A 20674-nucleotide genomic window follows, 5' to 3' on the forward strand; every position below is an offset into this window, starting at 1 on the left:
ATTTGACTTTATCCTACCAAAGCCACCCACCAACCACATTTGATCCGCTCACCACTACCCCATAAAGCTGAATCCATTTTATTCCTTTGCTTCAATCAAATTCTAATTCGCAAAATAGTGTTATTGAATTCAATTGAATTTGATTCAAAACCCTGAAAAAAGAGGGCAAGAAAGAAAATAAAGAATGTGCCCTTTGAGAATCATTCTCATATTCTTGTCAGCAACACTCGCGGGTTTCTTTGTTCTCAGAAACCTCAGATCTCAACCTCAGCTCAACGAAGGCAATGATGATCCTTCTTTAACAAATTCTGCTCCTACATATCCCAAACCCTCCGATTCTTCAAAATTTTCAATTACAAAGGTTCATCAATTTCCGCCTCTCTCTTCAATTTTGCGTTAAAAATAGTATTTCTTTCTTTCTTTTCCCTCTCTTAATCCTAACCTAGATTTTGGGGATTATATTCTTCAGGTTCGCGCTGCTTTAGAATCTGGGTTTTGGTCCTTCCTTGACATGGCTAGCGGGCGTTACCTTTGGAGACATATCGTCTCTTCCTCTACAAAACGGTCTTGTTGATTTGCCAATAAAATTGTTATGTTTAATACTGTTATTAAACCTAATTCAGCTGTATGATCATGAATTCATTATAGAAAGAGGGAGAAAAGACGCGCGCGCGCCGGGGGGGGGGGGGGGGGGAAGAGGGGGGGATGAAAAATTGAAAATTTCCTCTAATATTCAGGATTGCAAGTCTTTGTGTCAATTTGGATATCGTATACTCTCTGTATCATAACTGATAAGTGTTGTTTGGATTGATACCCTTTCATGTTTGTTTTAAGATTAGCCATGAACATTTATGCTAACGAAGGGAGATAGATAATGTACTTTAAATAGGTGGAGCTTCTAAGGTGTAATTTGGAAACTTGGTTGTGTCTATCTCTTGTTTAACTTGAAATGATCATGTAAAAATGTTGTATCGTAATCCCTCTTGTTCACAGTATTGTTGTTGTTGGTGATGGTGGTTTTCATTGGTGGAAATCATAACTTGCATTGATAATAATAATAATAGTTATCCTCTTTTCTGACTTGTGCCCATGTTTGCTGTTTCTGTTCCAAATTGCCAAGTCAGTGAGTCGCTTCTTATTTTTTACCACTGGGGGAAATATTTATGTGGAAGTGGGTTTATTTTGTTGGATAAATGAATTGTCATAATGACATTGTTCTTGCTTAGCAAAAATACACGGTATCTCACATTTAAGTAGAAATAGGATGACTGAATTATTGCATTGTTTTTAATTACTAAACTCATGGTAGATAGAACAAAATTATGACAGAGTAGGATTGGGATTTTTGGATGAGAAAGTGATGGTAGGTTAGTTGGCTTAACGTGCTTGAATGTTCTGATGAAATAGGATGATCAAAATCAAAATGGTTACTTTTGAGTGCTGTAAAGTGTAAACAGCTCATTTGACAAAGGCGTTTTTTTTCTTAAAATTTTTTTGATTCTGAGGTGATGTTTGGCAAAGGAAACCAAGATTGCAATGTCTGCAAAGCATTGAAGAAGAGAATAACAGGAAAAGAAAATTTAAGCTTAGAGTCCTACATAAGGCTGCAATTTGATTTAAACTGTACAAAGGATAAGATATAGCAACTTATATTCTTCCCGATATTGACACTGCTTGAAAAATGCCATATATTTTGTAAACGTGTAGAACTCATTCAGCCATTATACATGAACTTGAAATTGATTCTCAGCTTTCTCAATTTCAAGAGATACAAATGCCAATCAATGTTGCTTGAAATTTCTTATTATGTTTGTATGGGGAGCATTGCCTTTATTAGAACTCATTCTCATACGGTAAATATTTGTTTATTGCATAATATTTCTGAAAATTGCAATGAGTTGCCTGTTAAGATGTTAGTGAAAATCCCTTTTATGTTCTAATTACTTTTGCTAGAATCAAAAGCAGGTGACAACTTGTTTCTTGCCAAAATGAGTGTTCAAGCTGGTTTATATTGAATTAAGCAATGCCACACAGAGAGAAAAAGTACAATTAGAATTTTGCTGAACTCATGGAGGTGGTTGGATCATAAAACATGGTGAGACTCACTCATTCCTCCAAGTCTTGATAGTCTTATCCTATCATACTTGCAATAAAATTCCGATTTAATTACAATTTTCTTCTGTAATTTATGAATCTCTGCAAGCGGTGACATTTGATTGCTGTGTCATGCACAAGGCTTGCCTCAAACAAGTTTGGGAAATCTCTTTTTTTTTTTTTTTTTTTATTTGGTTAGAGGAAATCTCTTGATCATGACACAGGATGCAGAAGTGTTGCCTTCAATTTAGTAGTGTTACTATGCAATTACTAATTCTTAAATTTGACTTTTAAGCTATGTTTTTCATCCCGTTTATATTCAATTTCCAAAAAGGGTTAAGTAAAACTGAACGTTATACGAATGGTTTCTTAAGGTAATTATGGTTTATTGAAAAGTGCAACTGGAATTATATTGTAGTATAGTACTACAGTGTATTTTTATTTCGGTAGATAACTAGAGTATCTAATATGTTGCACAAAACTGGAGTTGCAAAATTGAAATTCAAACCTACTGATATGCCCCCTTGGTCATTCAATCTTTTGTAAGAAAGGCCAATTTATAATTATTTAAAATAATTTAGGGACTAATGTAGAAATGATAGACTTTTTACGCTCGATAATAATATCAAATATTTTATGTTTGACAAAATAGTGCAAACAAAAACCTTATAAAACAAAAGTTCACACAAGATCGAACAACAGGTATGAAATTGAGCTCATGAGTTTTTATTATCTCATTATTTAAACCAATGTAAAATTATAAGTAACTATGGTAACGTATTTGGTTACCTCTTGAAGCAAGGTCTTGTAAACTTTGATGTTTGTCCTATTAACATTATTGTGCCAAGAGTCTCATCTTCAGTGTTCAAGTTTTTTCCTCCATTGCCCTTTAATGAACATTTACTCTTCGTCGGGGTTCTTTTACTAGAGAAGCGTTGTGTTTCTCATTTTTTATAAAGTAGAAATTTATGGACAGTTATTTTCATGCAAAGTTGGAAGTTTAAAACTGTTAGAACTATTAAATTTAATAATTTTTAATTATCAACTTTATATAAAGAATTAAAGATAACCACACGAAACTCTTTAACCTCTTCGTTTGTAAGCTATTTTCATTTTCAGTTAGTTTGGGTTGGAACTAATATAAGCTGAAACAATTTTCATATGCAATTCTTAGTTGAAACCCATTTATTTAAAATCAAATTAGTTTTATATAACTCTTATTTTAAATATGTTTGGGTCAATTTTGTCGTCCATAAATTAACATAAAAAAATAAATATATAAAATTTATTTTATATCTAATAATTTTTCCAAATTCAAAAGACAATTAACTTTTTACTTTTATATTAGTTTCTATAGACGAAACTTTATATATTTAATAGAAATTTTGGATTTAAGTTGGAGATGTACTAGCAACCCTACAGTTGAGTTAAAAGATTAATTCAACAATTAATTTCTAAATAACTATCTTAATTATAATTAATTTATTCATGATATATCAAACATCCTCGCTAACGCAGCAGATAAGCATACTCGAGTTATAGTGCTGAGCTTTGAAGGACAATAACCGTTAGCCTTGGAAAATTTTTTGTTTAATTTACTTCATTCCAATAAGGGGAATTATAGCTTACAGATATTAGTGTATACAGATTCCCTTTTGGAGAAAGTTGTGGTGACAAGTGGCATGATGATCTTTGATAGAGAGCAGCTTGATAGTGGTGTCAGACTCTTTGTCGAGGCTGGATGGTATAAGAGCCGCGCCAGCTAGCCAGAGTGAGGGAAGCCCGTAATGGACTTCGAAGGTGGGCCCCGTAACGGCAAGTTAATATGTTTTGGAGAGAACAGTGTGGACCAAAATGTATGGGCAATGGGCTGTTAATAGGTTTAGGGAGTAAGAGTTGTAACATTATTCAAATCGAAAAAAAGTTCTCTTTCAGGGGAAATATGAGGGTGCCAAAAACAATATGCATGTAAAGCTAGTCTAGTAAACTAGGAAAAAAATATAGATGAAACAGCATGTTGAAAATAGTTGAGGTGGTTCTCTTATTTTGAATATAATTAATTGCAAATACAAGTTGAAACTGTAAAATTTTTTTTCTTTTGTATAAAATTTAAATGAAATTAGAAAAGGATTAGTTAAAAAATTAATACAGAAAACAGGCAATATGAAAATGCCACCTGAAACATTTTTCAAAAACATGCCTACGAAAATATTAAATTTTACTTTTTAAAAATATGAAAACACCTTGATAATTATTTTTCAAAATAAAAAAATAATATTCGAAGATTGAATTTTAAAAAATTGATATAGGTTTTAGTTTATTCCTAAAGCACTAACATATTCCGTTAAGCATTAATTTAAAAAATATTAAATTATTACTGAAGTTCAAAGATTATGTCAGTAATTATGAATTCAAATTTAATATTAACAATAGTGAAATAATCTTTTGTTTAATTCTAAAAGAATAAAATAGTATTTTACAATTAATTGTTTTTCATATGCATCCAATTATATAGCGACATGTCAAGAGAAATAATTACATTTTACGTTAATAGTATGAATAGTCATGTAAATGTAAGAATGCAATTAAACCACTATACAAAATATTTGACACTGTCAATGTATTAAAATTAAACTTTGATGGCTATCAGTGCTTAAGAGAAGAGGGGGTTGTATGTTAGCAGTTAGCCTCCCTTTCTTCTAAATCTTACTTGTTGCCTTTTCAAAGGAAGTTAGGAGATTTTTGTTAATTTTGTCTCGTGTTGGGTTTAGGGACACTTTATTTTTGTCTTCTGAGCAACAGAAACAGAAATGGAATAGAGCAGTATAAGTAACACCTAGATGTATATTGGTTTAGCTACTAAATGCAATGTAGCGTATATCCAGTATCCGTCACAATGCTGATGAAATTTGACTAACTTTTTGCAGAATTACATACACCAATGTTTTCAATAGGATCTACCAAATCCTATCTGGGACTAATCCAGATCCTGACCAAATTTGAATTTGACTAGGACTCATCATAGCTTTCAACAGCCAAGTGATAATCCAACTTGCAAGGGAATCTCCATAGGATTATGAAACAAAACAGAAAGATGTATAAAGAAAATCAGGAACATCTTACGGCATTTTCTCCAAGTGTAAGTCACTGTCCTTTACCTCTCATTGGTAGTTTTCGACTAACCTCACCATGTTTGGAGAATTTTGATGAGACTCAGACAAACCAAAATGAGAAAAAGAAATAAAAAATGAGAACCATCAAGGAGAAGAACTCAAACAACTGAGGCAGCAATGAGATGTGAATCCTGTGTTTTGTTCTTACTCTCTTGCATTCAACCGTTGGCCATTCACTGTTATTATAAAAGAGTGGAGTTTCCAAGGTTGAAGTAAGTTCAAAACCCATACTGTCTTGTTGTCTTGCATTAGAGCTGCAGCGGCTTCGTCAGTGAGGAGAGAGAGATCCGAATCTATTGCATGCATGTTACCCATACGTTCTCATCCTTTTTTTTCAAGTTTCTTGAATCTAGCACATAGAGTTTTGGTTTGGCTCGAAGTTTGGTTTTGGACCGTGGATCTTCTACTGTCCGGATTTGACTTTGATTTCTCCCTCATTGCTTGTTTTGTGCCTGAGACTTGGTAGATTTCTTCTTGGATCCTTGTTGCAGTACAAATGAGGGAAAATAGTTTTTGATGTGCTCTGACCTTAGTGTGACTAGGCTCTTGGTATTAGCCCTTTCTTGTTGCATGGATGCGGGAACACGCCTTTTGTTCTAGAACCCACCGTAGCTTCTGCACCTTCCGTTTCCTTCTTTCTTCGTTGTTAGATGATTTGACCGAAGAGTAGGAGTGCCGGGAGAAAAGAGATGATGTGGCTTTTGGTGGAAGGCAAGAAAGGTTAAATGAATCGACATAGTTGTAAGAATCGGTCCGGACCAGCCTGTTCGACTGCAAAAACTGGTGGACCAGACTCGCAACTAGTCTGGTGCAATCTTGGAACAGCTAAAGGAACAGAACCGGTCAAAGTCAATTAGAACCAGTCAAAGTCGGTCAAAGCATGTGAAAACTTCTTAGAATCGGTAAAAATCTGTTCAACCAAACCGTTCGGGAGAAAACTCCAAAATTAATGAATTTGGGGGTTATTGGTGACTATAACTTGATCTGAGATTTGCTCATTGAAGAAGAAGGATATTAGTTGTAGGGGTGTAATTTGGTTGGTTTGTTATTGTTTTGGACCGTAAAACAACTGAACCGGCCTATACGGTCCTGAAGTGATGGCAACTGGTTGGGTTGTTGCATTATGGACAATGAACCGAAGAAAACCGACAGCGGATCGATTCGGTCGGTTACTTCGGGTTTTTAAACCCTAATAATCATAAGTTAAGTCACCGTAAAATAAAGTTTAAAACCTTAAGTGACTTAAAATAACAATAGTATATGGCGTCCAAATTCAGGACAATTTCAACTTGACCCAACAGTAAAACATATGAAGGAATATAGTTTAAAATGGCTAACAAAAAAAGAAAACTAACACAATTTGAAACACACTTCCGATAATGTTAGGCTCGGTTCGGTCTTCAAGGAGCCAACTATGAACCAAACCGAACCGATCGGTTTAAGTCAAAAAAATAGTAGTAAATCTTCAATTTTGCCTTACAATCCGTCCGGCTCTCGAGCCCCTCCTCTCTTACTCGCTCAGGACGGTCGTAGTGCTTGGGATGTCTTGTCCCTTGTCGATGGCAAAAAAAAGTCTCTTCTGACCAAAACCCCATTAACCCGAGCTACATCTCCCTTCTGAACTCCAAAACCCTTAATCTGGCAAACTCTTTGTATGTAGCATAAGCATCCTCCTCGGTTGCAAGCTCTCTGCCCAGGAAGTCATCTGTGAAGACTTGCTGGCTTGGCACACTGCTTGCCTCCTCATTTGCACCGCCAGACCCCCTACAATTGACACCATCACCAACACCTTTTTCCCTTGCTTTGGGACCACCTCGGGCCTCAAAGCCCTCCTTTTCATCTTATTCTTCGTCAGTACCACGATAATGTCCGGAACAATCATCTGAACTGTCCCCATCCGAGTCTTGACCCTCACTATCGAAGATACGGTTGAACTCCATCGGCCAACGCTGTGTAACGTTCTACCCTGAATCTATACAAATTAAAGAAATGCAACTCATGATCGCAGCAGATATACACTAAAAACTAGAACCACAAATATACAACGGAGGAAATATTCACTTCCACAAATAAGGCATACAACCACTACATTGAATCTACTTTAAGATAGAATTGAACAAGAACTATTTCAAATTGATGAAAAGCAACTCATTATAATTGAATACAACGTTAGTAACTGGTGAATCCAACCACACATTCACAACAAAAGAAAAAAAATTTAAGGGCATAACTAAACCATCAGCAAATTAGTTACCATCAACTATCTTTCTTAACTGAGTAAACTTAATTCAGCTATTTCTGGGTTCAATGCAAAACATGGTTCATGGAGGTGTTACCACCCTCATCAAAGCTCATCAATTGTAACTATTCTTAACTAATAACATCAACAAAAACACTTAACAAGCTAAAGCCTATCTTCGGCACAAAGCGGTTCTCGTCACACCTATTAACGAAAGGGCGAAAAACCATCTCCACCTCATTATCACAGGAATTAAGATACTTTAACCAATAACATGTATTACAATATCACTTCTACTGTTGAATATCTTACTATACCTCCTATACAAGCTTCATTGTGAATCCCATACATGGCATGAAACAAAAAATCTAACCTTCTTTATCCTACCTACCATCCGGTCAATTCCCAGAGTAATAAGTAACGTCTTTGACTGAACTAAACTAAATGAAAACTACACAGCAGTGGAGAAATACAATGTAAGGTGAAGAATTGGAAATTCAATTCAATATTGATAAGTAGGGACACTTGTATGTTTTCCAAGGCAGCTAGCTGTTTCATTTATTTTCCTCACATGGGACAATTTCATACATACACCTCTATGTAATACTGGATGAGGAAGTTAAGAGAGTGACTAAATGGATAACAATCTAGTTAAATTGATGGAATGAAAAATCACTTCTTCGTATAATCATATCATTGTAGAAATGCAAAAGCATCAGTATTTAGTATGAGCTATATAGTGAATTTTAATAGGAATGGTAACCTTAAAAGTGAAAAATGTTAGTAGGGACAATATTTTCTGTTAATATTAGTCTAACTATTTTTAAAACCAAGAATCATCATGCATAACACCAAACTAAATACTCTATAGTTGTTTAGCTTCTAATTATAGTACTTGTTCCTTGTTTTCTTTGCCTCCTGCAACATATTTTTTTCCAAAAAATTAATTACTCTTACAATTGGATTCCAAAATTAATTACTCCAGCATCAAAATATTACTTCTCTTAACTAATTTTATATCTACTATATTTTCTTACTTATACACTCACAGAACAAAGAACATGACACCATTCACGTTCTGGTTAATCCTATACCATTTTCCATTATTAAATTCCAATTATGGAAGATGAATGAAGACAGGGTCCACGCAGCTCCTTACTTACCAGGATGACGAGTCGCTAGTCCCCCACTCCTCACCTACCACGGCGAAATTGGGGCTTCGCGCAGTGGGCTCACGCCACCTCCACTGCGCCAACTGCAAGCTGCAACAAGGGACCAATACGTGTCGACATGTGAAACTAAGTGAAAACAAATCTGTATATCTGTATCAACTTTGATCTATACACTAACGCGACCCTTCTAATAATAGGTATAAGCCTGATGTGGGGCGTGTTAAGGAAATGGACAAACATCAATACTAAACAAACACGTGTATACTTATATATTCGCATACAACAAAGTTATACATATTTATATATACCAAAAGCGACCGTAGTATCGTATTCAAGTGTTTTTTACAGTAAATATATTTTTTGTTCTCTAATGATTTGTTTGAAAAATAAAGTAGTATTTTATAATTAAAAAAACTTTATTCAATTTTTAACTATTCAAGATTAGTTTAATTAATTTCAAATTATTTAAGTAATTGGTCTAAACTTCTTATAAACGATAATCTATTAATATTTTAGGAACTGTTTGACCTAATTACTTAAATTGTAGAAGATTATTTTATCTTTTGAATAAATGGTGAAGGAATATGATAGAAATACAAGAAAAGAATAAGGAAATGTTTCTTTGTTGCCACATTCATTGATAAAAGGAAACTATTTATATAAATATTTTCAACAATATTATTAACAATTCTACTAACTACACTAATTATCCACTAACATTCAACAACTCTACTAACCTATACCTAATTTATAAACCCTGTAAAATTAGTGAATAATTAATTAATAAATTAATTTTTAATAAAAGAAATTTAAAATATTAATTTTATAGTTTAATAAGATAGAGCTAATTAAAACAAGAATTTTGACACTAATTTCAAAAAATTTGGCCCATATTGGACCCAAGCCAAACCGGCCTTTGCTTTGCAGGTTGAGTCTGGAGATAGCTATATGTTTCTTTGGAACTCTATATTCACATGTATATTATCTTTTCCATGCGCTGTTATCTATTCCCTTCTACGCTTAACTATTTTGAATGTGATGCATCTTGATAAACCACTATTTTATGGTTTATCTTATGCTCAATTGAGTGGTTTTTATCTTTACCCACTTATTCATATGATTTGCATGTTTTACATTTTCCTTCCTGATTCTGTACTATGATTGAAAACATGCTTCTTTGGTCTTAATTTTGCTATGTTTAATCCTCTTTTATTACCATTCGATACCTTGATATGTGTGTTAAGTGATTTTAGAGATTACAAGGCAGGAATGGCTCAGAGGATGGAAAGGAAGCATGTAAAACTGGATGGAATACAAGGAACTGAAGGAACTGCTAAAGTTGTCCAGCATGACCTCTTGGTACTAAATCGACCATAACTTGAGCTACAGAGGTCCAAATGACGCGGTTTTAATGGAGTTGGAAAGCTAACATCCGGGACTTCGCAACGATATATAATTTGCTATAGCTGCACCGAAGTTAGGCTATGCGAACGCGTGGATGACGCACCTGCGTCGCATCTGCGAATTGCAATCCATGCAAACGCGTGGACAACGCCTCCGCGTCACTTTTCCGCGACATGTACATACCAAATTTCGCAATCAGCGATTTCTGGGCTGTTTCTGACCCAATTTTCGGCTCAGAAAGCACAGATTAGAGGCTATAAAGTGGGAGAATCCATTCATTCATCATATACTTCATACAACATACATTCATACATAGTTTTAGGATTTAGATGTAGTTTTTAGAAAGAGAGAGGCTCTCTCCTCTCTCTTAGGATTATGATTAGGACTCCTCTTAAAGGACTTAGGAATATTTTTTATCTTCTTCATCACAGGTTCAATGTTCTTTTTATTTATTCTTTTACTTGTTTATGGACCATTCATGTTATGATTTTCTTAATTTAATATAATTTGAGGCATTTCAGACTCATGATTGCTTTCTTCTATTTATTATATAAATAATTTAGATTTTTCCGTTTTGGCTTTGGTTGATTAATTAGTAACTCTTGAGTTGTCAAACTCATCGTGATTGATAATTACTATCTTTGCTGATTAATTTAGACCCCCATAACTCTAGTCTTTCCTCAGGAGTTGACTAGGACTTTAGGTGTTAAATTGATTTGTCCACTTAACTTACCTTCACAGTTAGAGGTTGACTTAGTGGTAGCAAAAATATAATTCTCATCACCATTGATAAGGATAACTAGGTTAGGACTTCCAGTTTTCATACCTTGCCAAGAGTTTATTAGTTATTAATTTATTAATTTCCTGCATTATATTTCTCCTGTTCAAAACCCTTTCAAAACCCAAAAATACTATTTTCTATAACCAATAATAAATCATACTTCCCTGCAATTCCTTGAGAAGACAACCCGTGATTTGAATACTTCGGTTTATAAATTTTATTGGGTTTGTTACTTGTGACAACCAAACGTTTGTACGAAAGGATTTTCTATTGGTTTAGAAGCTATACTTACAACGCGACTATTTTTATAAAATTCTTTACTAGCAAAAAATCCGTTCTTCACATCTTTCGAGTTCTGTTTTGCTTAACTTTTTCTTCAGGGCTCCTAGTTAAATTTCTTTTCATATAGGCTTAAGTACGCATTTTTACGTTTAGAGGTCGTAATTCTCCACCACCTTTGATTTATGAACTTAAGCATAAAGTTTTGTATGGTAGGATGTTACACCAAATACTAAATAAGTAATATTAGTCGGTGAAAAAAAAGAAAGCAAGCTTACAATTCATGAGCGGAAAGAAGAAAAGAAAACTGAAGAACAAATTTATTCGAGAAAATAGCAAACAAAAAATGGTTAAATAGATGTTTGATATGAAATTTTTTAAATGAAGTGATTTATATTGAAATACAAACTTTAAATAAATTTTTATCAATCGTATATCAATATTGGAGTTTAGGGTTTTAGGTTTTACTTGTATAATTGTTTTGTTTATTCTAAAAATTGAAAAAACAAAAAGAGCAAATAAAATTATACTTTACAATTTTTAGAATAAACAAAATTATTTATTATCCTATTTATGATTTTCTTAATTTTTAAAATAAACAAAAAATTGGACAATATTCGTCCTCAATCTTTTTTTTTGCATACAAAATCATTCCTAAAGTTCAATTTGGTTTTAAAATCATCCCTAAGGTTTAATTTAGTTTTAAATTTTTGGCGGTAGAAACAGAGACAGAGGTAGATTATGGACAATTTCTTCTTTCCTTCCCCCTTTTTCTTCTTCTTCTCTTTTTCCTTCGCAGGAACAGAAACACTCTCTTCTCTTATTTTTTTTATTTTATAATTTTTTTATTATGGGTAATTTGGTCCAAAGTAAAAAAGATGTTTTTAAAACTTGATTTTAAACTTTAGGGATAATTTTATCTGCAAAAAAAAGTTGGAGACGAAAAACATTTTTAGACTATATCTTAAAGACCAAAATCGTACTTAACCCCTCGTTATACTTTGCAATTTTAATTTTTGCATTGAAAAATTTGGATATCATTTTAATTACCTCGAGTCTGAATCATTTTATTTCTCTAACTTTATCAAGGGGCTACAAACTAAAGCAAATTATTTAAATTATTTGATAATAAAAAATGTTAGACAAAAAATTATTTTTTTAAAAAAATTTTAAGCAAATAAATTTAAGATAATTTTATTGTCAATTTATGTTATATTATTTAATTTTCAACAACTCAATTTTTATAAATTAAAAAAAAAACTTTCAATTGACACTACCAAAAAAATATTTTTAATCAAAATTAGAACTAAATCTGAATAATTGGGGTATGCTATGTCAAGGACGAATCTATCAATTGTAACAAAAAAATATCTCATTTAATTGAGTTTGATTTTTGACTCAGACTATTTAAATTTTACAAATCATCTTAAATCAATTAAATTCTACTCAATTTTATCACTATGATTAAGTTTGCTCATATCGGACGGTTTTTTCCGAAACCAATTATTTACAATATTTAAAAATATGCATCGAGATAATGGTAACATTCCATGATTTAGTGTTGCCTTTCTTCTATACTAAATTGTTAGATTCCATTGGCTATCATCAACAAACATATAACACGGAATTTTGTATGTAGTGAAAAATTTTTGGGGACATTTGTGTAATTTTTTTATGCAAATATTCTATATATATAAATTTTTTTTTTAAAAAATCTCTTCCAAAAATTCTATAAAAAAAGAAAAAAATTAAAATTCTAAATTTTAAATTTTAAATTCTAAATTTTTAAATGACAATAAAAAAAATTATACAAGTAAAACCTAAAATCTAAATCCCAAATTGATATATAATTAATAGAAAGTTATTCAAAGTTTGTGTCTCAATATAAACCATTTTATTTTAAAAAAATTTCATCTCAAACATCTATTTAACAATATTTTTTAAAATTTTTACTATTTATTCGAATAAATTTATTTGTTTAGTTTTTTTTCCCTTCCCATTCAAGAATTGTAAACTTATTTTTTTTATTGATGTTACTTATTTAGTATTGGGGTAACAAAAAAAAATAAATCACCATCAAAATTCATGCACTCTACGATATTTTTAGCTTATTGATGTTGTTTTATCCTTTTTTTTTAACCGAAGTCCAGATTCCATAACACATGCCTAATTTTTTGGTGTCCAAATCCAATATATACTTTCACAGTAACATTCCATTGAATTTTCGTAACTTAACTCACTTTTTGTGGTGATTAACTATCTTTCTTTCGTAATTCTCTTGCCAAATGTCAAGTGTCTAATAGGTATTAGTTAGTCAACCTCAATCCAAAGTTTTCTTCTCAATTTTGGAGAGCTTCCAAACCTATGCTAATTTTGTGGGTAAGTTACCCTTGCATATGTGTTATCATCTTAGTCATTGATCAAAAAAATTTTCTAAGTTTCATTAATGCATTCATTGGTTATAGCAAAAACCTTTAATGAACATATACCATAACAAATACTACATTAATTATTGTATACATATACTGTATAGTGTATTGGGAAACTTTGCAATTATAATTTGTAATCTCTAACTTGTTTTTCATTTTAAAAAATACCCTCTATCTCTTCCTGAAATTCAACATGCATGTTTCAGAACTTGGAAAACGCATAGAACCCACTACCCATGGTTTTTTTCTCCTTCGTTCTATACCCACTACCCAACCCTGAAAGTTGTTATCCTAGAACCCACTACCCAATCCCGTTTGATTTTTTGCCTTCGTTCTATACCCAATGTCCATTTAGTAAGAATGATCTCATTCGAGTAACAGGTTCCGGAACTGGTGCTTTGGTTCTGTCGGATTGGCGTCGACGTCAACTGAGGAGACGGTGAACGCTAAACTGATGTGGTTCCGGTAGAGAAATTTGTAGCTGAACTTCTGCTTGATCCGAAACTGTGGCTGCTTGAAGCTGGTTTACCAACATTCATTTTTCGGTTGGCTTCGAATTAGGTGCGTCCGATTCGGCAAGGTCACCTCCCTCCAAGAGTGCATTTTTTATCCGTTCAAGCTCAAACTTTGGTTGTCATCAAGGTATGTCCGATTAAGTTTTTTTGTTAATCCAGATTAGTTTAATTTGGATGATAGTCTATGCCTTTTAAACAGTTCTCTGTTTAGGGTGTTGGGTTGCTATTCTGGAATTTGAAAATTAAGTAACATTATCCAGTTCTATGTTGTGGCTAGGTTTGGGGAATTGAAATTAAAATCTTATACTGGGGTCGAAAACAATTGGGTTAGTTTAATTGGTTTTGGTTGATTTAATTTTACATGCAGCTTAGTTTAGCTTCCCGTAGTTGCTGCTGTTGGATCTATTTATTGACATTTTTGGGTAAAATTATGGCAGGGGTTAAATTATGTCCATAAACAAGGATGATGTGAAGATTGATTCTGATAATGATTTGGGTGATGATTTCGATTATCAACCAAATGCAGAAGATGATGCTGAAGACGACTATGTGGATTCGCTGGATTCTACTAGCAAGAGTGAAGAAGTCTGTGGTGTAAAAAGAATAGCAGATTTAATGGTGGAGGATATTTGGAACCTGGAGTTTAGGATAGAAGATGAGGCTTGCGAATTTTATAACGCTTATTCTTGTTGGCATGGATTTGTAATGAGGAAGGACGACGTGGTTAGGGATAATCAAGGTAGAATCATTAGCAGGCAACTTGATTGCAACAAAGAGGGGTGGAGGAATGTGAGGTATCTTGATCTGGATGATAGATCAAGGGAGGCAAGGTCACTAACACGAACCAAGTGTCCAGCTTGGCTTAGGGTAAAGCTTGACTATGGCTGCGGTATATGGAAGGTATTATGTTTTGTGGAATCTCACAACCACGATCTGACACCACCCCAATTTGCGCATCTGGTTCCGACCAATCGTCGTCTCACTGTCACTGATAAAGTCCAAGTGAAAAATCTTCATAATTTTGGTGTCAAGACCTGCCATATTATGGGGTATATTGCGTTTCAGAAGGGTGGATATCGTCATGCTGGCTTCACACGCAAAGATTTGTACAACCACATTGATCGTTATCGTCGGTCGAAAGTTAAAAACGGGGATGCCAATGTGGTAATAAACTATCTGATTGGCAAGTCAAACAATGATCCGCTGTTCTTTGGAAAGTATACGTTCACTAGTGACGAAAGGCTCGAGCATATTTTTTGGGCAGATGGGCAGTCAATTATCGACTATCACTGCTTTGGAAATATTGTTGCCTTTGATTCAACCTACAAGAAGAATAAATACAACAAGCCTTTGGTCATTTTCTCCGGATGCAATCATCACGGGCAGACTGTTATCTTTGGCTCCGGCCTACTATCCGACGAAACCACAGAGACGTATAAGTGGTTGTTGGAAACTTTTGTTGAAGCGATGGGTGGAAAAAGTCCTAAAGCAGTAATAACTGATGGAGACCTTGCCATGCGAGATGCAATCAAGAATGTTCTTCCTGATGCGGCCCATCGGTTATGCGGATGGCATATGCAGAGAAATGCATGTGAAAATATAAAGAATCCTAATTTCCTGTGCGATTTTAAGTGTCTTATATACGACAACAACGACCAGAGAGACTTTGATCGGAGATGGGCAGCCATTTTGGATAAGCACAACCTTGTTGGGAGTACCTGGATGGAAAAGACGTACGAAACTCGTGCGATGTGGTCCCATTGTTTCCTCCGGGATAAGTTTTTCGGTTACATAAGGACGACATCACAGTGCGAATGTATAAATTCTCTCATCAGATTTTATGTTAATCGCAAGAACACCCTCATTGATTTCATGCATAACCTGGATAGTGCCTTAAAGGAGTATAGAAACAATGAATTAATAACTGACTTTAAGTCTCAGTTCTCAGAGCCAGTGATGATTACCTCGTTGGAGGTATATGAAAGATCTGCATCATGTTATTTCACACAAAACATTTTCAAGGAAATTCGTAATGAGATTCAGAGGGTAGGGGCTTTGAATATCAAGGTACTAAGCACAACCTTGGACAAGGTCAAGTTCAGTGTGACTGCTCTCGGAGACCCGGCCAAAGATCTACGGGTGGAAGTCGATAGAGGTAAGAATCTGTTCTCGTGCTCGTGCAAGCTGTTTGAATCACGTGGTATTCTGTGTAGTCATGTCTTCTGTGCCATGAAGTTCAAAAACATACTTGAGTTTCCAGATTCGTTGATCTACAAAAGGTGGACAGAGAATGCAAAGTATAAATTTATTAGCACAGAAATGCCTGTGAATGATGACATCGAAAGGGTCTTAAAGTTTCGAGTTGGTGCATTGGCATCGAATTGCAACAAGCTGTGTGATATTGCTTGTAAGGATGTTGCAGACTTTGATAAAGTCTAGTCTGAACTTGTCAATTTAGTTATCCGCCTGCAGTCACGCAAACAAGGCAAGTCAACTCCTAATGTTAACGTGAAAGGCATCAACGATCCCTTTGTTGTCAAAAGCAAAGGAGCCCCTTCCAAGAGGTCTTCTTGGAGGAAGAAGAGAGCATGCTCTAATTGCCACAAGTACGGTCATTACTACAAACGCTTTTCCAGATCTGATGTAGCATAGTGTGGAAGGTAACCCTCGTGATCGATCAGACGACAATGCATCAGCCAAGGACTCAGGTTTTAGTCCAAAAAGGTTTGCTAATTCTTCGAGGTCGATCTCAGTTAAGTCCGAACACCACTCAGGACCTAAGACCAAGGTACGATTTGTTTATTCTAACTAGGCTCCTACTGTGAATATCTTTTTCGGTGTGTCTTCCTTTAAAAACCATTAAACTATGTGAATGTTCCTCTGTTTGCGCAGCCTTTTAAAAAGGGTGGAACAAGGAAGTTTACAACGACGGGTATGAAGAACCGAAAGGGTAAAGACAACAATTTTGATGAGGTAATTTTTTTGAATCTAAACCTCTAATTTCTGTGTCATGAACTGAGTAAATTAATAAAGATCTCGTTCTTCTTGTTTAAAAAAATTTATAAAACAGCGGAGCCTCCATGAAAGCAGTGAATCCATTGACATCGCGTCAACGAATGGTTTTTTCAATAAAAATCTCTACTCGTTAACTCAGGTGTGATGCGTAAAACTCCTCTTAACCACTTTGTGATGAATGACCATTATGGTTTTATGCATGATTATGGTTTCTGATTGGGGATTATGATGTCATAAGTAGGTGAAGGAGTCACAGCAGGACAAGAAACATTCATTCACGAACTATGAATGTGTTAATGATGTCATTGAGGAGAAATGTGACACACCACATGTGCAGATCGATGTCTGAGATCCGTTACCATCGTCACTGCCTTGTGGCAACAAACAAGGATCATACATGGCATTGTTCGCGTTGATGCATAGGACATTTTGACCATTTGAAGGAATTAGTCTTCTGAATTTAGTGCAATGCAAATATAATTGGTTCTAAAAGCATGATCTATCCTGATTTACTGACCGCAATGTATTTGTCATTGCTTGGTATTGAGGAGTTTTAATTTGTAGTTATTTACATTAACTGTGAATATGTCCATTAGGATGATAATTATGTTCAATAATATGTATGTGATTTGCTTACATTGCTGTATTCTCGTTGCAGTTAATTGTGGTTGACTTTTGGGTAAGGACTTCCTACCATTGTGGTTATGCAATATAGTTGATAAATTAGAGCTGTGTTAATGGATTTTTTCCCCTTCTTAGTGCATTTGATTTACCAACCAAATTATTAGATTGAATGGGTTGTAGTCTCCAAGGTTGAATTGTTCATCGATGGTTGTAAATCTCTTTTGTTACGTTGAGGTTGTGAATCTATTTTGTTATTATAGATTTCCTATATTCATTGGAAATTTTTTTAAGGGGAAATGGCACCTTGTGTATGAAAGCAGTTTCAAATATATATGTGTCATAAATCTATTATATATGAAGCAGAAAATCGTAAACACAAACACATTTATATTCGCGCATATCATAGTTTCGATTATTAGGTTCAATAAAATTTTGAAGTTGTTAGAGTCTTACATACTGACAGAATTTAACATTAGGAATAATAAATGTTTGAAACCCTGCAGACATTTCCTTTAAGTTGAACAATAGTGAATCTTTCTATGTTATCAGCTATTTGACTACAGCATGACTTTGATAGGCAGGGTTTTGCTTCCTCGGATTGAGAGCTTGAATATTTCCAAAATGTAGTCATCTGGCATCCGTAACGTTGTTGACTATTATGACCTGATATTAAAAATTAATTAACAATGACTGTAAGAAAAGTATATGTGAAGATAGTTCAAGAAAGCAAAGACTGCAATATTATAATTACTTGATTCACGCAGCCATTTGAACATGCAACTCAACCATGTAGTCAACCAAAACCGTCAGTCACCTCTTGCAAAAAAAATTAAAGATGTGGTCAATTTATCTAACGCATAGGAATCTCATTAAGTAGTTATAGAAGCATCCGATATAGTGCATTTACAAGGACAGTACAACAACAACCTAGTGTTTAAATTTATATTAAGCATATGAAGGTCATTAAGGAATTATAGAAGCAACATATATAGTTAATTCATGGGGACACTACAACAACAAACTTGTGTTATTCACAGTTTCGGGTCGGTTTTGTCTAATTCATTCTTTCTTATTGTATTGTCTTAAACAGAAACTATGAAGGTCTACAAAAACCGATGGGCTTGGAAGTTCCAACGGGGATAGAATGAATGTAAAATATAGCAAGAAAGAAGATGATAGTGTGTGGTTGAATGCACTCTGAAACAGACTTGTTGAGTTATTCGAATAAAAGCATGTGTAATTCGTGATTCTTGAATACAAAGGAGAATCTGGATTTAAGTTCGTGGTGATCTATTTGAGTGCCTCGGAGATAGAATACTCAAGTTTGAGAAGTTTCCATAATGCTCACCCCCATATGAATCGAAAAATTATTTCCCACATGGTCATGATCGTCACCATGGAAATTGGTCAAACTCGTATATTCAATCTCTGATTCACTCGAACGCCTCACTAAGATCCTAAACATAGATTCTCCTTCATATCCAACAACCACGAAATACCCAAGCTTTAATTCCAATAACTAAACAACTCTGGACCAGCATTCACACAACCAAATACTACCATCTCCCTCCTTTCCCATGTTATGTTTATCCCATAGAAGACAATTGAAAATTCATTTGTCTAACAATTTTTTTATCCAAGAAGTATTCATCCGACTCCTCTTCATGAATGTAGTTGAGAATGTGTTAGAATAATTACCAGTAAGACATTCTGTGTTAATTAATATTAAGCTACTAGCAGTATAACAAAATCAATTTCTATTTTTTAATTTGTAACAAAGGTCATGGACAACCGTTAACTCCGATATCGTTGGAACTACCAACCGAAAATAAACTAAAAGGAGGATGGAGCATGAAAGAAGATATCAATGTTTGGATGAATGAAGGTTGGCACAGAATTGATGAGTTGCTAAGACTAAAGCATAAATATTTTGTGGTTTCTAAGCGTAGTAGTTAATCCAAATTCAAATTCATGGTGATTCGTTTGAGTACCTCAGAGATTGATTATTCAAGTTTGAGAAATTTTCGTAACGATCGCCACTGTCCGAATCAGAAAATCATTTCCCACACAGCAGTGATCGTCATAGAAACTTCTCAAACTCGAATAATCAACCACGGAGTCACCCTAATGGATCACAACAAATTTAAACTAGGATTTACCGTAACACGTACATACCACAAAATACATAGACTTTAATCTCTGTAACTTGAGAACTCTGTACCAAACCTTCATTCAACCAAACATTAACCTCTTCTTTCTTAGTCTCTTTTCCGTTTATTTCATTTCCGGTTGGTAATTCCAACGAATTTGAGTTTAATTATATGGTCCACCAAACACGTTAATGAACAAAATTAATACAGCACAATGTAAATTAACTGCTGCTTAAGCTTACCTGTGTTCCAGTATCGGTCTTCATAGATTCTTCGTGCGTCACCAAAGGTTATTAACCATCATCGTCACTATTGTTCTCTATGCTAAGTTATCCGTATTTTTTTATCGAATAGCCCCTGGCCTGATCTTTGATCCCAGTACCATCATGATTGCACAAACAACCGATTAAGAAAACTCAGCACGACAAATATACACAATTGATGAATCAAAAAATCAATTAATTCAGTAAACCTAAAAAAAGGATCCACGAAACTGCTACTTACCCTGTAGCCTTTGGGTTTTAGGTTCTTCATCAATTTCCTTTCCCAGTGGACACAACCTACTCCGTGGTGTTTCCAATGTTTCAACCGCTGTCCATCTGATTTCAAAATGATTCAAAAAAACACCAAATGAGAAACACACAGATCCCCATACCTTATAATGTATAAAGTCAAACATGTTAATCCAAGGGGAGACGAATGAGTTCTTACGATGAAGATATGCACTTGAACGCCCGAAAGGTACTCACCACCACGAACATGATAGGGCTGAGGAGATAGGATGATGATATAAAAAGTA

General features: G+C 34.2%; 1 protein-coding gene and 2 long non-coding RNA genes across 3 annotated transcripts; 2 read left to right on the forward strand and 1 right to left on the reverse strand.

The window, feature by feature from the left end:
* The first annotated feature begins 677 nt into the window (after nucleotides 1-677).
* LOC112743729 (uncharacterized) lies at nucleotides 678-4181 on the forward strand. The gene is made up of 2 exons (XR_003172262.3): nucleotides 678-2095; nucleotides 3742-4181. It is a non-coding gene; the product is annotated as an uncharacterized lncRNA (long non-coding RNA).
* Nucleotides 4182-14533: 10352 nt separating this feature from the next.
* LOC112724694 (protein FAR1-RELATED SEQUENCE 5-like) lies at nucleotides 14534-17450 on the forward strand. The gene is made up of 4 exons (XM_025775423.1): nucleotides 14534-16519; nucleotides 16734-16874; nucleotides 16979-17059; nucleotides 17343-17450. Exons 1-4 carry the CDS (start codon nucleotides 14534-14536, stop codon nucleotides 17448-17450), a joined length of 2316 nt encoding a protein of 771 aa, XP_025631208.1.
* Nucleotides 17451-18134: 684 nt separating this feature from the next.
* Nucleotides 18135-20474, reverse strand: LOC140177871 (uncharacterized). Its single transcript, XR_011869412.1, has 4 exons — nucleotides 20380-20474; nucleotides 20118-20242; nucleotides 18477-18541; nucleotides 18135-18388 (listed from the first exon to the last, which is right to left on the reverse strand). It is a non-coding gene; the product is annotated as an uncharacterized lncRNA (long non-coding RNA).
* Between the last annotated feature and the right edge of the window lie 200 nt (nucleotides 20475-20674).

Source organism: Arachis hypogaea, chromosome 2 (genome assembly GCF_003086295.3).
Source record: "Arachis hypogaea cultivar Tifrunner chromosome 2, arahy.Tifrunner.gnm2.J5K5, whole genome shotgun sequence".
Classification (NCBI taxonomy): Eukaryota; Viridiplantae; Streptophyta; class Magnoliopsida; order Fabales; family Fabaceae; genus Arachis; species Arachis hypogaea.

What these genes read in the sequence shown, in the direction of transcription:
- LOC112724694 (XM_025775423.1), top strand. Translation starts at nt 14,534, where the DNA reads ATGTCCATAAACAAGGATGATGTGAAGATTGATTCTGATAATGATTTG. An exon ending in ATGTTGCAGACTTTGATAAA is followed by an intron (nt 16,520 to 16,733) that starts GTCTAGTCTGAA and finishes GATCTGATGTAG; the next exon opens with CATAGTGTGGAAGGTAACCC. An exon ending in AAGACAACAATTTTGATGAG is followed by an intron (nt 17,060 to 17,342) that starts GTAATTTTTTTG and finishes TGTCATAAGTAG; the next exon opens with GTGAAGGAGTCACAGCAGGA.